Source organism: Mus caroli, chromosome X, assembly GCF_900094665.2.
Source record: "Mus caroli chromosome X, CAROLI_EIJ_v1.1, whole genome shotgun sequence".
NCBI lineage: Eukaryota > Metazoa > Chordata > Mammalia > Rodentia > Muridae > Mus > Mus caroli.
Window position 1 is genome coordinate 2,223,905 of NC_034589.1, and position 16,710 is coordinate 2,240,614.

The 16,710-nt window shown below is 46.3% G+C and overlaps 1 protein-coding gene and 1 non-coding gene across 2 annotated transcripts; one reads left to right on the forward strand and one right to left on the reverse strand.

Annotated features, from left to right (window-relative positions):
- Nucleotides 1–4,120: 4,120 nt before the first annotated feature.
- Nucleotides 4,121–12,600, reverse strand: Was (WASP actin nucleation promoting factor). The gene is made up of 12 exons (XM_021153810.1): nucleotides 12,400–12,600; nucleotides 11,953–12,093; nucleotides 11,333–11,419; nucleotides 11,114–11,216; nucleotides 10,950–10,991; nucleotides 10,800–10,853; nucleotides 9,836–10,010; nucleotides 8,988–9,030; nucleotides 8,624–8,777; nucleotides 7,925–8,358; nucleotides 7,592–7,706; nucleotides 4,121–4,638 (listed from the first exon to the last, which is right to left on the reverse strand). Exons 1-12 carry the CDS (start codon nucleotides 12,535–12,537, stop codon nucleotides 4,583–4,585), a joined length of 1,542 nt encoding a protein of 513 aa, XP_021009469.1. The 5' UTR covers nucleotides 12,538–12,600; the 3' UTR covers nucleotides 4,121–4,582.
- Nucleotides 6,336–6,440, forward strand: LOC115030135. The gene has a single exon (XR_003835760.1). It is a non-coding gene; the product is annotated as a U6 spliceosomal RNA (small nuclear RNA).
- Nucleotides 12,601–16,710: the final 4,110 nt, after the last annotated feature.

Consider the following 16,710-nt stretch of genomic DNA (forward strand, 5'->3'; position numbering starts at 1 on the left):
CATCAGAAAACTGCTACCTCACAAGCTCCTCTTGCTCTCCCTCCGGGGGTTATAAGGTTCCAAAGACTCTTCTCGGTTGTCAACTTCACTACGTCTGAACTTGATGATGATTAAAACCTAAATGACTAGGTACACCTGTGAGGGATTATTTGTGACAATCCTCCTTTTATATGGGCCACAACTTTTTTTTTTTTCCTGTTTCGAGACAGGGTTTCTCTGTGTGGCCCTGGCTGTTCTGGAACTCACTCTGTAGACCAGGCTGGCTTCGAACTCAGAAATCCACCTGCCTCTGCCTCCCAAGTGCTGGGATTAAAGGTGTGCGCCACCACTGCCCAGCTAGGCCACAACTTCTATGTGGCAGCCTATAAGAAGGCCATGGAAGAAGGAAGCTTGTTCTCCCTGTCTCTCTCTCTCTCTCTCTCTCTCTCTCTCTCTCTCTCTCTCTCTCTCTCCCTGCTTGCTCTTGCTCTAGCTGGCAAGACCATTCCTTCATTGGCATTAAAGGCTACTTCTTCGGGATTCTGCCATATAGCTACTGTTGAACTACCAGGACCACAGCCTGTAAAACATTCCAAAAAATCCCATATATAAAAACAAATAGATGCATACACATATATAATTAAATGTGAATTCTGTTTATCAAGTGGTTCTAGAGAAATGAAAGTATAAGGATGATTTCTTTTTTCTTTCTTTGTGTATGTGGAGTTTTGTTTGTTTGATTGGTTGGTTGGGTTTTTTGTTTGGTTTTTGCGTTTTGTGTGTGTGTTTTTTTAGTTTGGTTTTTCCATACAGGATTTCTCTGTGTAGCTCTAACTGTCCTGGAACTCTCTCTCTCTGTAGACCAGGCTGGCCTCGAACTCACAGAGATCCACCTACTTCCTGAATGCTGGGATTAAAGGTATGTGCCACCACTGTCCTGCAAAGATTAATTTTTTAAATGTCTGAAATAGACTTTCCAGTTTGCCAACACCTACAGTAACCAAGCCCCTCCAGTTACTAAAGTAAAGCTTCTCTCGGGAGATTGGAGACTACTGAAAGCCCATGATAGGAGCTATTTTACAAACTTAAGAAGGTTATCCTGATTCACCAGTTGTGACTCTGTATGTAACACTTTTGACAATTTGTGGAAAAATAAGGCAAATGATGATGCCAGCTGGTTGCTCCCAGGATCTCTGGATAAATGAACAAAGGAAAGGAATAGGCTCTGTGACACAAATTAACCAACCAGCATTCTAGCATCTCTGGATATGGTGAAGGACAGCAGTGAACTCAGTGATAAAAACTGACCTGGGCCAGATGCTCACAAACAGCACTCACAGAGCTCATGTGGTGGGAAGTCAAACTGAAGTCCTCAGTACAAGGTTGGCTGAATTACAGTGAAAATTCAAGCCCCAACCTGGGAGAGTGTTGGCAGTTAAAGAAAGGGCATTAGTTGGTAGAGAATGGGATCCTGTACCTAGGGATGAGGATGTGTGGGAGGACCCTAGTGAAGCTGAGAACTTTGAACCCCCAGATTCTCATGAAGCAGTCTCTCCATGATCAGCAGAAGATGAACCCCAACCCACACCCACAAATCCTTTTCAGCTTTGATTGAGGAAATTAATCCTTCATTGTTCTGTTAAACAAACAGTGACTTTCTCTGATGCCAGGCAAGACAATACTAATGTCCCTACAGTTGCCTCTAGACCTATAACCAGACTAAAGGTTAAGCAGGTCCCTGGAGGGGAAGTGGAAAGTGCAGTCCATGAGGAAATGCACTACACTACTAAAGAGCTTGATGAGGTTGCTAATTCATTCAAGCAGAAGTCTGGGGGATATGTGTGGGAATAGATTTTATTAGTGTGGGATACATGTGAAGGGAATATAAAATTGGATTAGGCTGAGTTTATTGATATGAGCCCACTAAGTGAAGATTTTAGGTCTATTATGGAAGCTCACACATTTTTTTAAAAAGGTGTCAGCAGACAGTGGTGGTGCATGCCTTTTATCCCAGCACTCCAGAGGCCAAGGCAGGAAGATCTCTGTGAGTTCAAGGCTAACCTGGTCTACAAAAGTGAGCACTAGGACAGTCAGGACTACACAGAGAAACCCTCCTTAGATAGATAGATAGATAGATAGATAGATAGATAGATAGATAGATAGATGAATGTCTCCAGCTATGGTGGCACTCAAGAGACAGAGGCAGACAGATCTCTGTGAGTTCAAGCCCAGTTGATCTGTACAGCAAGTTCCAGGACAACTAGAGCCACATAGAATGTCTCAACAATAACAAAATAAAGGGGCTGGCGAGATGGCTCAGTGAGTAAGAGCACTGACTGCTCTTCCGAAAGTCCTGAGTTCAAATCTCAGCAGCCATATAGTGGCTCACAACCACCCATAATGAGATCTGATGCCTTCTTCTGGTGCGTCTGAAGTCAGTTACAGTGTACTTATGTAAGTAAATCTTTGGACCATAGCTGAGTTGACCAGAGCGAGCAGGGCAGACCAGAGTTAGTAGAGGTCCTAAAAATTCAATTCCCAACAACCACATGAAGGTTCACAACCATCTGTACAGCTACAGTGTACTCACATACATAAAAATAAATAAATAAGGGCTGGAGAGATGACTCAGCGGTTAAGGGCACCGACTGTTCTTCCAAAAGTCTTGAGTTCAGTTCCCAGCAACCACAATGTGGCTCACAGCCATCTGTAATGGGATCCGATGCCCTCTTCTGGTGTGCATGAAGGCAGCTACAGTGTACTTATATAAATAAAATAAATACATAAATCTTTTAAAAAATAACAAAACAAACAAACCAAGAAAATATCTTTTTGTTTGTTTGTTTTTTGGTTTTTTTTGTTTGTTTGCTTTTTGGAGGCAGGGTTTCTCTGTATAGCCCTGGCTGTCCTGGAACTCACTTTGTAGACCAGGCTGGCCTCGAACTCAAAAATCCACCTGCCTCTGCCTCCCGAGTGCTGGGATTAAAGGCGTGCGCCACGACGCCCAGCCCAAGAAAATATTTTACAAAATAAAGAGTAATTGAGGAATAGATCTGTCCTACTTAGGGTTTCTATTGCTGCAACAAAACACCTTGACCCTAAGCAAGTTGGGGAGAAAGGGTTTATTTAGCTTACACGTCCACAGCACCAAGGGAAGTCAGGAATGAAGCACACAGGGCAGGAAGCTGGAGGCAGGAGCTGATGCAGAGGCCATGGAGGGGAGCTACTTACTTTTTCTTCATAGCTTGTTCAGCCTGCTTTCTTGTAGAACCCAGGACCACCAGCCCAGGGATGGCTCCACCCACAATGGGCTGGGCCCTCCCCCATTGAGCATTAATTGAGAAAATTATCTTACAGCTGGATCTGATGGAGGCAGTTCCTCAAGGGAGGCCCCCTGTGCCTCTGATGACTCTAGCTTGTATCAAATTGAAACAAAACAGCCAGAACAATATCCAGCCTTTGGCCTATGAATATCACACACACACACACACACACACACACCACATTCTTTCTCTTTCTTTCTCTTTCTCTCTTACACACAAACCACACATACTTTCTCTATGTTTTGGGTTTTTTTTGTTTTTGTTTTTGTTTTTGTTTTTTTGTTTTTTTTTTGTTTTTTTCCGAGACAGGGTTTCTCTGTATATCCCTGGCTATCCTGGAACTCACTCTGTAGACCAGGCTGGCCTCGAACTCAGAAATCCACCTGCCTCTGCCTCCCCAGTGCTGGGATTAAAGGAGTGTGCCACCACGCCCAGCTTACTTTCTTTATGTTACACACACGCACACACCCTAGAAAGAAACAAATGAAATATAGGCTAAAGCCAGACATGGTGGCCTTTGTCTGTATCTCCAGCTCTTAGAAGGCTGAAGCAGGAGGGTTGCATAAGCCCAAGAGTTTGGGGAAAACCTAGGAAACATGTACTGAGACTGTTGTAGCCCCTTTCTCCCAAATCAGAACAAAATTTCAAGCTTAAAAAAAAGATTTATTTATTTATTTATTTTTATGTATGTGAGTACACTGTAGCTGTCTTCAGACACACCAGAAGAGGGCATCTGATCCCATTACACTGCTTGTGGACGTTGTACATCGTGGTGCGCACTAGGCTCCGCACCACGATGTACAACGTCCACAAGCAGCGAGACAGGGTTTCTCTGTATAGCCCTGGCTGTCCTGGAACTCACTTTGTAGACCAGGCTGGCCTCGAACTCAGAAATCCGCCTGCCTCTGCCTCCCAAGTGCTAGGATTAAAGGCGTGTGCCACCACACCCGGCATGTGGCTAAAATCTTAAAGGAATAAATGATCATACTTGTGAAAGGCTCAATAAACAACACACAAAGCAAGATCAAAGCCAAAAGGGACTGTGAGGGAAAGAAACCCAAAGCACTCATTTAGGATGTGAATGAACACACACTCAGACACAAAGACTCAATTTTATCCTGTTTCATCCCTGAGTTATGAGAGGTGAAGGGTGATGCCATGTGTAGTTTAGATTGGGTCTGAGGTTCCCCAACAGGTGAATTGGGAAGCTGACAGCGGAGCAGAATCTAGATGGCAGAGTGAGTGTGGAGAGGAACTGGCTTGCTGGAAGGAAGATTACTTCAGTCATCCCATTCATCGTCCTCTTCATCCTCACCGGTCTGATCCTCCCCTTCATCTGGAGGAAGAAAGATCCAGAGGATTTATTAATCAGGACAGGAAGGTAGGCTCAAAGGACATGAGAAAGTTCCTATGGCCTAGGAGGCACTTGGCCTGGGGTGGATGCAGAAAGACTAAAGTTCTCTGCTGAAGGCACACCCTGGGCAAAATCGGGATTATATTGCAGCAGTGGGTGTTATAGCTAGAGTTCAAGTCCATGCAGTATTGAAAAGAAAAGGTCAGGCTGGGTTTGGTGTCACACGTCTTCAATCCCAGAATTCTGCAGGCAGAGGCAAGTGGATCCAGCATGGTCTACTCAGAGAGTTCCAGAACAACCAGGGCTACATAATAGTGAGACCCTGTCTTAAAACAACAACAACAACGGGGCTGGTGAGATGGCTCAGTGGGTAAGAACACTGACTGCTCTTCCGAAGGTCCTGAATTCAAATCTCAGCAACCACATGGTGGCTCACAACCACCCATAAATGATGCCCTCTGGTGCGTCTGAAGCCAGCTACAGTGTATTTATGTATAATAATAAATAAATCTTTAAAAATTCAACAACAACAAATGTTAATGGAGTTGCACACACTGATGCATTTGTATAATTTCAGAACTCAGAAGGTTGAGGTAAGAGGATCATGAATTTGAGACCAGGCTAGCTTATGCATAATGAGTTCCAGGCTAGTCTGGGCTACATAGTCAGACCCTGTCTTTAAAAAAAGTAGAAAGAAAAAAAGAAAAGGGACTGGAGAGATGGCTCAGCAGTTTAGAGAACTAACTGCTCTTCCAGAAGTCCTGAGTTCAATTCCCAACAACCACGTGGTGGCTCACAACCCTCTGTAATGTAATCTGATGCCCTCTTCTAGTGTGTGTGAAGACAGCGACAGTGTACTCTTATACATAAAATAAATAAATGACCCTTTAAAAATAAAAATAAAAGCACCTGCCCCTGAGCCTAACAACCTTAGTTTAATCCTCAGGACTCGTAAGGTAGAAGGAGAGAAACTCCACACACATGTCAGATGCACATGTGCACCAATATACACACAGGCACAAAACCAACAAATAAATATGAAAGTACACATGAGCCAGGCGTGGTGGTGCATGCCTTTAATCCCAGCACTCGGGAGGCAGAAGCAGGTGGATTTCTGAGTTCAAGGCCAGTCTGGTCTACAGAGTGAATTCCAGGATAGCATTAGGTTCGGTTCCCAGCACCACATAAACTTGGAGTGGTGGTGCACACCTGTCATCCCAGCCCCAGGGAGGTGGAATCAGGAAGCTCCGAAGCTCAATATCATGTAGTTTGTGCTGCAGGAGACCTTGCCCCACACAACAACCGCATGTTCTTAGTCTGAACATTCATTCTAACTCCTTTGTTACTAAGTATGGCAGGCTTGAACATCAACAATAGTTGGGTAATTTATTATTGTTTCTTGGTGCATTTTTGCTAATACTGCTGGTTCAGAATGAAGCTAATGAGAATACCGTCAAATGACATTTGTTAGAATATCATCACACAATGAATTCACATTAGTCTTGCAGACAAACTTAGGTTAATACTAATATTATTGTGAAGTTGGAGTTAATGACATTATTGGGAACCTGCTCTCAACCTATTGGAACTAGGTCAAGATTAGTATTATCCCCACATCCCGGGTTAATGACAATATAATTGGCACAGTCAGTTCTTAACATCGTAGAAAGGCTAGGCTAGTGTCTGACAGCACACACAGAGCACATGGAGTGATACAGAGAAGATTAGCATGGCCCCTGTACAACGATGATGTGGACATTCATGATGCATCATTGCATATCTTTGCCCCAAAATGACTAGTTATATTAGCATACCATGAGTTGATGTGCTTATGTAGCCTTAGCTACCCTGGAACTCTCTATGTAGATGAAGCTGGTCTTGAACTCAGACTCACCTGTTTCTGCCTCCCAAGTGCTGGGGCTAAAGACATGTACCACCATACCAGCTCTGCAGAGATGGAGTTCTTTTTTTTTAAGTTTATTATTTTATGCATCAGTGTTTGTTTGCATGTACATTTGTGCCTCGAGTATGTGCCTGGTGGCTGTGGGGGCCAGAAGACACTGCCAGATCCCTTGGATCAAGAGTTTAAAGATAGTTTTGTGCTACCATCTGGGCTGTGGGAATTGAACCCATGTCCTCTGGAATAGCAGCCAGTGCTTTTAACCAAAGATGGAGTGCTTTATAACAGAATTTTCACATGATGAGCTAATGCTGTCTACCAGTTTCCTCTGAGATGAAGATTGAAGTATTCCATCTGCTTAAGCCCGAAGGTAAACAATTCAAAATGGCTTCAGTAAGTCCCTGGAACTGACCAGATTCACCAGGCCCCTTCCTCTCAGAATAAGCAATAAAGACTACTGTGAGTCACTCTCAAGACATGCCAACCACAAAGAAGACCAGACCAGCTGCCTGGAAGAGGTTTAGACCAGAGTCACTTGGGAAAGACACTTCCCAGCCTGTTATCAGCCTGCAGGCTCCAGGCTCCTAGCTTTTATGAGCTGTCACCCATGCTGTGTTGGGCTTTGGTGATACAGTTGTCTTGAATCACATCTGTTCCTGTAAATAACCCCTCACCCATATTCCTGTAAGTAACCCCAATAAAACTCATTGATTCACCACGCTGGACTTTGGTGGTACTTCCCTCTATCATGGGCTCCCTATTTAGGGTAAGAAAAGTCTTGTCACACAACTAATGATCACTGAACATATGTGGTTAATGTTCATACTGTGGGAATACCCTGGCAGATGTTAATATTACTGCCAAAGATCCACTTAATTATAATACTGCTGCCTGACGACTTGATATATATATATATATATCACCACATACATGGGCCTCCTAGTGTCACCAATAAGAGCAATACCTGGAGCTGTTTGCAAGCCAGTTCTAGCTAGCCCTGGGAGTCAGGTCACAATTCTGGCATAGAGGGCTCACCTGAGGAATGGATGACTCTACTCCTCTTCTGCATGACATGCATCAGGGCACCCACTAGACCTTCTGACTGCTGCGCGGGTGGTTGCTGTACTGAGTTCTCTAGAGCTCCAGGGGTCTGCAGCGAGAGATTGGCGCACAGAGGGCTCAGGACTGGGAGAAGAGCACTTCTCCTGCCCTTTCTTCATTTCTTCTCTCACACACTCCAGTCTCTTTCAAGGGACCACACCGATCTCCAATTTATCACTGGATTCCCCCAAAACCCGGAATCTCAACCATGGCCCACAATGTTCTGACTTACACAGATCCCCCGTTATCTATTCTGCCCATCTTTACCTTGTTCAGCTGAATTCCCTGCCGGATTTGGTCCAAAAGTGCACCCCGGCCCCCACCAGGTGCTGGGCTCCCCCCAGACACTGGAGTAGGAGGGAGCAGGGGAGGGGCGGGCCCACTCCCAGGGCAGGGTGGAGGTGGTGGTGGTGGTGGTGGTGGTGGCGGTGCTGGTGGTCCCCCAGCTCCAGGGAGTGGAGGAGGTGGTGGTCCAGATCGTCCAGTGGCTGGAGGGGGTGGTGGTGGAGGACCCCCTCGGCCCGGTGGTGGGGGCCCTCGTGGTGTTGGTGGAGGTGGGGCACCCCCCATAGGTACAGGGGGCAGTGGACCAGAGCGACCCTTATTACTCCCCACAACAGGAGGTCTCAGAGGCTGGCTTACTCCTCCTCCTCCTCCTCCTCCTCCTCCTCGGCATGGCGGTGGAGGTGGTGGGAGTGGCTCTGCAGAGGGGTAAAATGACATGTTTGTGTGGTAAGTTTTGAGGTTCAGTTTTTTGTTTTTCGAGACAGTGTTTCTCTGTATAACCCTGGCTGTCCTGGAATTCACTCTGTAGACCAGGCTGGCCTCGAACTCAGAAATCCACCTGCCTCTGCCTCCTGAGTGCTGGGATTAAAGGCGTGCACCACCATGCCCGGTTTGAGCTTCATTTTTTTCTTACACATTTCTAGGATAACAACCTTCAGGACCAGAGAAGAAGGTGCTTACCTTGGCGCCTCATCTCCTGCCGGACAGCCTCTAGACCTCCCTGGTCCTCAATAAAATCGTAGATGAGCTTGGAGGTCTCTGCGTCAGTGAGCTGGGCCTCGCTGATTCCTGCCCTGGAGAACAAGCTCCGCAGATCCGGGTCTAGGTTGTTCACCTGCTCCAGCAGGAACCAAAGGGCAGAGCAGAGTTAAAAGCAGAAAGTGAATTAGGAAGGGGCACAGATTATCACCATAGCCAGTACAGCCAAGGATCCAAGAGGGCTGTGGGAAGAGCTCGGTCTGGGTATGGGCTCTGAGCCTTGGTCAATGGGAGAGTATGTGGAAGTTGGGTGGGGGCCGGGGGGGGGGTCTTTGGAGCTACTCACATCAAATCCATTCTGGGGATCCCAGCCCACGTGGCTGACATGTCTAGAGAAGGGAAAGGGATGGCAATCAAGCCCCAGGGTCCTCTTTACCCCTTGTCCTCTCCTTCCCAGAGGGCCTCCAAAAAGCCAGAGCAAGTGAGCGAATACTTTGGTTACCATTCATTTGTCAGACTATGGCTTGGCCATGTCCCTGTCCCTCCGCCCATCTGCTCAAATTTTACAAATTTGCCCACCAATCTCTCTTTTCATCTTTGTCTACCCATCTACTCCCATAGTTACTTTTTTCCTTCCTCCCTGCTGCTCTTCCCTCTTCTTCCTCCTCCTCCCCTCCTCCACTTTCTTTCTGGTCTGTGGGCTGTTTTCTTTTTTAAAAAGACTTATTTATTTTATGTATATGAGCACACTGTAGCTGTCTTCAGACACACCAGAAGAGGGCATCGGTTCCCATTACAGATGGTTGTGAGCCACCATGAACCCTTGGTCGTAATGCTTCTTTCTCAAAGGTGCTGGGATTACAGGAGTGCCCCACCACACTTGGCAATACATTTGCATTTTTACATGTTCTCTCCACATGTGTGTTCACTCATCATACGCTATCCATTCATCCACTTGACTGTCTAGTTTATCTATCCCTGTCCGCTTTGTCTGTGAACCAATCAACCTGCATAATCTGTCTGCATCCTCAGCCACTCACCCATCCATCTACCTGCCCACTCCTACCAATCACCTGCCCGTTCATTCTTCAGCCCATTAATTAATTCTTCCCATTCACTCATCTGCCTGTGTTTCCCTCTGCTCAGCTCAGATGCTTCCCCACCCATCGGGATCCTACGGGAAGAAGTTCTCACTTGAATCCACTTGGTGCTCCGATATCAGCTTTGCTGATCTTCTTTTTCCCTGAGCGTTTCTTATCAGTTGGACCAGGGCCAGGTGCAGGGAGCCCACGGTATCGTGAACTTGTGATGTCAGGGTTCTGAATGTCGACCGTCACAAGTCCTAGAGATAGTGGACCACCTGATGGGCCTGTGGAAAAATGGTGAATGAACCACTGGCCAACACACTTATTAGCCGAACGAAGCCCAGGGGCAAGAAATAGAAAGCTCATTGGAGAAGTTTGTGGATATGTTTGATTGACATGGAGGAAACGGATGAGAAAGGTCTAAGCAAGGCCTACAGAGAGGTGGATAGATCCCAAAAAGACACTGAAAGAGTCACCAATTCGTGTGTCTTTACCATTCAAGTACTGACTCATTCATTCTCTGGCTGGTTGGCTAAAAAGCTTATTAAGTTATTCATTCATTCACACCTAATCATTTGATCTTCCTTGGATAGATCCCACTTTTGTGATTGAATTCTTTAAATGTATATTATGTGTGTGTGCATGCAAGGCACATGTGTAGAGGTCAGAGGACAACTTTGTGAAATTGTTTCTCTCCGATCTTTATGTGGATTCTGGGGCTAGAACTATGGTGTCTAGGCTTGGTGGCAAGCGCTGTTCCATCTCAGCGGCCCTCTTTGCCCACTGTTCATCTGTTTACATGCCCATTCATGAATTCTCTGAACCACCTATGCATTACTTAAATGCAAGTAAGTTTTCATCCATTTACCCCAATACTCATGTACCTATTTATCTATTTATCTATAAGCCACCATCAGTCCATCTCCCACCAATCTCGTCTGCCACCAATCTATCACCGTGCTCATCTGTCCACCCACCATCCACCTCTTTATGAATTTGCAGGCACACTCAACTACTCATTCATCTACTAACCCCCCCACCATCTCTCCAGTGATGTGAGAATCGCCACTTACCCCCATGATCTCCACCCGGGTGTGGGGGCACAGGTGGGAGCCCTCCTCTTCTCTCTGGGAAAATGGAATGAGTTCAGATCTGCCCCAATCTTGTCCCCCCACGTCTCTGGGTTAGTTCTTCATAACCTTTATTTGAACTAGAGGACTCACCCTCATTGATTGGTGCTGGTGGTGGTGGTAGCTGGCGTCTTTCTGTGGTTAAATAGGGTGGACTGAGAGCCAAAACCATGAGAGGGGCTTTTCCAGCCTCACACCCGTGCACTCACCTCTGTCTCACCTACCTCCCCCCCCAATTCCCACCAAGGCCTCCTTACCTCCACTTTGCCTCTGATTCCTTTTTTGTATCTTCTCCTGCACCAAGGCCCGGAAGGCCTGGGCTTCACTCTCATCCGCAAAGTTCAGTCCTACTTGACAGTCCTATACATGCCTTGGGGTCAGCAAACTTCTAGTACAGCCCCCACATCCCCGGGACTTTCTCATCTCCTCCCCACACCCCCCAACTGCACGCAAGGATGCACAGGCTGCTCACTTACATCTCCAGCAAAAGTGTGGAAGAACGGGGTGGGAGTGAGATAAACCAGCTGAGAGTACAGCTCCTGTTCCCAGAGTAGCCGACCAGCCTGGAAGGGGGGGGGGGTGCATGCTGGCATCCAGGCATCCTGGGTGGCAGACCACTGGAACATGGTGTCCAGGTTTGGTGTCCCGGGGTTTTATTTAGAGCTCTTCAGCTTCAGCTCACTATCAGAGTTTGGGTTCTAGGCGTCTGAGATGGAGGATTGGGGTACGGTCTGAGAGTCAGACACCGATTGATCGATATGAGAGATTTAGGTTTGGGAGCCAAAGCCTCTATGTAGGAATTGATGGCTCCACGTTGTGAATTTAAGATTCCAGTTCTAAGAGTATTCAACATAATTTAGAACATATTTGAGGCTGAGGCTCGGGTATTTGTGGAGCAGATCAAAGTCTTGATATAAACCTTCTGAGGTCCGTCTTCTTAGACTCAGAATGAGAAAAACACAACTTGGGATCTGTATTGGTCTTTGGTTCTGGAGCTCAGGGGGTCACTGATATGAGTGAAGGCTTGGAGCTGTGGACAAAAACTGGTTTTGTAAGGTGGGAACTAGCTTTCCTGTCCGGTGGGGCAGGGGGTCACCTGTAGGCCATAAAGGCGGATGAAGTAGGACTTCTGAGGGTTATCCTTCACGAAGCACACAGCCCCGCAGTGTTCCATGGTCCAGTGCTCAGCTCCAGGGGGCAGTGCCAGGTAGAGCTGAACAACTGTGGTAGCCAGTGTCTAGGAGGGGAGAGCAGGGGTCAGTGCAGTCTGCTCATGGGCCACCAGGCCTGGTCCTTGCCTGCCTGTGGCTCTCATGAGCTTGGGGAGAGAGCTGTAGCCAGGAGGAAGGGGAGTAGACATCAAGATAATGGGGAGTGAGTGAATCTAGGGAGAGGAGATGGGGAGAAGGGGGATACAGGGATGATGGGAACAAGGAGAAGGGAAATATGGGCAAGAGGAGGAAGCAGAACGGGGAAGAAGAGGTAGAGAGGAAGAAGAGGAGAGGGAGGGAGACTGGGAGGACCAGGAGATCTCCCAACTCACCCAACATTTTCGGCCAAGAAGCTCAAAGAGTCTCTGGTTCTCATGGTCCTGGAGGAGGTTGGAAGGAATGTTCTGCTGAATGGCTGGTCCCCCTCGGCCCCCAGGCCTGCCTCCTACAGGGCCAGGGCCACTATTCATGGTGCCTTCTGCCTTAGTCCTCTCCAGCTAAGCTCTGGGTGCAGGGTAAGAAGAGGAACTTCCGCAGTGAGCAAGGGAACAGGAAGTACAATAAACCACAAGGGAAATAAGTCCTCCAGGGCCCCCCAGAGGGCCTGTCCTCCTCTCTAGGACAGGCTTGGGCCCTCCTCCATTTGCGTGGCTAGATCCAAGTTTGTAATGAGCTCAGGGCTTCTTCCTTTCTTCTTTCTTCCCAATGTCCTCTCCCTTTTTGTGCTGGGCCATTTCCTTCTGACAAGCTCAGATCAGCCTTTCTCTAGTCAGACACTGAGGGAGAGCTACGCCATCTGCAGAGCTTCTCCTTCAGGGTAGCTACACAGAGAGTAGTCACAAGTCTGTGTAGCCTCCTTCCGTCTTCCAAAAGCACCGACTTGGCCTGGGATTGAATCTAAGGCCCCAGGTGCTAAAGGGCCGTTGCATTACAGCTTTTCCTTTTAAAGGCATATTGAGCCCGGTGTGGTGGCGCACGCCTTTAGCCCCAGCACTCAGGAGGCAGAGACAGGCAGATTTCTGAGTTCGAGGCCAGCCTGGTCTACAAAGTGAGTTCCAGGACAGCCAGGGCTATACAGAGGAACCCCTGTCTCGAAAAACAAAAAGCAAAAAACAAAAAAAGAAAGAAAGAAAAGAAAAGAAAGAAAGAAAGAAAGAAAGAAAGAAAGAAAGAAAGAAAGAAAGAAAGGCATATTGAACTAATCTCTAGCTTTGGACGTTGCCACCGATATAGAAGGCCATGACTCACTTCCTCATCTTTTACTCTTGCCCCCTGTAGCTCCCTAATTACTTTCTTTTTCATTTATTTATTTCATGTATGTGGGTACACTGTCGCTGTCTTCAGACACACCAGGAGAGGGCATTGGATCTTCATTACAGATGGTTGTGAGCCACCATGTGGTTGCTGGGATTTAAACTCAGGACCTCTGGAAGAGCAGTCAGTGCTCTTAATCAGAGCATCTCTCCAGACCCCAATTACTTTTTTTTGTAAAATTTATTTTTACTTTATGTGCCTTGGTGTTTTGCCTACATGTATGTCTGTGTGAGGGTGTCAGAGTTATACACAGTCCTGAGCTGCCATATGGGTGCTGGGATTTGAACCTGTGTCCTCTGGAAGAGCAGTCAGTGCTCTTAACCACTCAACAATCTCTCCAGCCTAAACTCAGACCCCCACCCCTTTTTTTGTTTTTTTGTTTTTGATTTATTTGGTATGGTTTTTGTTTTGCTTTGCTTTGCCTTTGTTTGTTTGTTTGTTTGTTTTTAGACACGTTTTCCCTGTGTAGAGCCCTGGCTGTCCTAAAACTCACTCTATAGACCAGGCTGGCCTTGAACTCACAGAGATCCATCTGCCTCTGCCTTCTGAGTGCTGGGATTAAAGGCCTGCGTCACCATGCCTGGCCCTAATTACTTTCTTTTCAACCTCATTCGGGAAGGAAGGACATGACAGTATAAATAAATAAATAAATAAATAAATACTAAAACAACATTTTGATTGATTTTTTTTTATTATGTTGGGACTTTTTGAAAGTAGGGAACCTTTGAAGGCTTAGTTGTCTCTACTTTTGGTGATAAGGATTGGCTCCTGGGCCTTAACCATGGTAAGTACGTACTCTAACACTGAGCTGTACCCTCATGCCTTCTCATCCCATTGCCTAAGGGAGGAGGCTGGACTGAGCTGTACCCTCATGCCTTCTCATCCCATTGCCTAAGGGAAGGAGGGTACCAGGGGTAGGGACAGAAGTTTGACATGCCTAAGCAGGTTTCAGATGTGGGTACAAACCTTTGAATTGGATGTCCTCAGGGCTGCCTGGAACTTGACTGTTTATGCCTGCAGGCACAAGGTCTTCGATCCAAACTCAGGCTCCAAATGCCTTTTGAGATCATTTCTTCAACTTCTTCCAGGCTCTCACCCAGTCTCCAAATAGTTTATGGGGCCCACAACACACAGAGCTACTGACATCTCCAGATCTGAAGTACCTTACAACCTGATTCTTATTTTCTTTCATTTGCGGGGCAGGGTGTAGGACCTATAGAGTCTCACTTAGTCCAGGATGACCTTGAACTTGTGTAACTGTGGATGATATTAAACTTCTGACCATCCCGGGGATTGAACTCAGGACCTCTGGAAGAGCAGTTAGTGCTCTTAACTGCTGAGCCATCTTTACCTCCTCCCATATGCTGAGGTTAGAGATGCCATCATCCCTGGCTTTTCCAAGTACATATTTGGCTTTAAAAAGCCATTGTAGGATGCTGGGTATGGTGGCACACACTTTTAACTCCAGAATTCTGGAGGCAGAGGCAAGAAGATCACTTTGAATTTGAGGCCAGCCTGGTCTACATAGTGAATTCTAGAAGAGCCAGAGCTCTTCTAGAATTTTTTTGACCCTTGCTCAAAAAAAAAAAAAAAAAAAAAAAAGTAAGGAAGGAAGGAAGAGAAAAGAGAAAAGACATTCCAGGTTGTGAGTGGCCCAGTGTGGTAGAGGCTGTGGTTTAATTTCCTTTATTGTGTGTATATGTGTACATTTCAAGGTAAACATCTCAATTAAACTCTTTCTACAATAAATGTTTTACAGACTGACTTCTGACTTTCCATGTAGTTAAGAGTTAAGGCTGGCCGGGCGTGGTGGCGCACGCCTTTAATCCCAGCACTCGGGAGGCAGAGGCAGGCGGATTTCTGAGTTCGAGGCCAGCTTGGTCTACAAAGTGAGTTCCAGGACAGCAAGGGCTATACAGAGAAACCCTGTCTCGAAAAACCAAAAAAAATAAAAGAAAAAAAAGAGTTAAGGCTGGTCTTGAACTTCTGATCGTGAAGCCCCAACTTCCCAAATACTCAAATACTGAGATTACAAGCATGTGCCACCATGATTTAGGGGATGCTGAGAATCAAACTCAGGGCCTCCTGTGCCAAGCCACTGCTCTACTGACAAGGGTTCTCTCATCTTAATGGTACACACTGAATGATGTTTACTAAGAATTTCTAGGGCTGGGCAATGGTGACACATGCCTTTAATCACAGCATTTGGGAGGCAGAGGCAGGCAGACTTCTGAGTTCGAGGCCAGCCTGGTCTACAAAGTGAGTTCCAGGACAGCCAGGGATATACAGAGAAACCCTGTCTTGAAACACTCCCCACCCCCCAAAAAAAATTTTTTTTAGGAACTAGCCCAAACTAAACACTCAAGAAGTATGTTTGTTGGGTATGGTGGCACACACATGCAATCCAAAAATTTGGAAAAGAGAGGTAGGAGGTTAGCCAAAACTACATAGTGAATTAGAGGCTGGCCTGGGCTACATGAGACCTGTCTCAAAAAGAAAATATGTTGAAGGAATAAATGGCAGGATTAATAATCTTTAATCTGATGATGTGTGTCCTCAAAGAAACTTGTCCCAGGTTTGTTCCTGTTGTTTGTTATTCTGGAACCTTCTAAAGGGGTTGGGGAAATGACTCAGTGGTTAAGAGCACTGACTGCTCTGGGGGATTGAGATGTTGCTCAGAGACTGCTCGTCGAAATAGAGCTGCCTGCCGGCAGCTCCTATACCTCTGTAAACTCCAGCTTTAGGGGAATCCATGGGCCCCGGGCATACACATAGTGCATAGGCATAGATGCAGGCAGAACACTCGCACACATGAAATTAAAATCAGCTCCCTTACTCCTATGGTTTTTTTGTTCTTCATCTTCTTCCTGCTTCTGTAATAAGAAGAATCCCAAGAGATGCCCCCTTTACTCTACAGCACATGACTTTAAACCTCCATGCTTCTGTTGTTGGTATTTTTAAAATTAACATTGACAGTTGTGATTCTGAGTGTGTTGACAGTGGCAGAGGCAGAAAGATCTCTATGAGCTCAAGGCCAGGCTGCTCAACAGTAAATTCCAGACCAGTTTAGGACTGCTTGGTGAAACTCTGTCTCAAAAAACAGAAAATTAACTATGGCTGTGTTTCTGTTCTTATTGATAAGTAGCACACAGAATTAAAATTTATACTTTTTCTCTAAAAACAAAACAAAACAAAAAAAGCAAACCACCACCAACAACAAAAAGAAAACCTAAATCGGGCTGGTGAGATGGCTCAGTGGGTAAGAGCACCCGACTGCTCTTCCGAAGGTCCAGAGTTCAAATCCCAGCAACCACATGGTGGCTCACAAC

Excerpts from the sequence above, each read along its gene's own strand:
- Was (XM_021153810.1), bottom strand. The coding sequence starts at position 12,537 with ATGAATAGTGGCCCTGGCCCTGTAGGAGGCAGGCCTGGGGGCCGAGGG. Across the intron at positions 11,217-11,332 it reads TCCACACTTTTGCTGGAGAT|GACTGTCAAGTAGGACTGAA; the intron begins GTAAGTGAGCAG and ends AGGCATGTATAG. Across the intron at positions 10,992-11,113 it reads GAATCAGAGGCAAAGTGGAG|AAAGACGCCAGCTACCACCA; the intron begins GTAAGGAGGCCT and ends ATTTAACCACAG.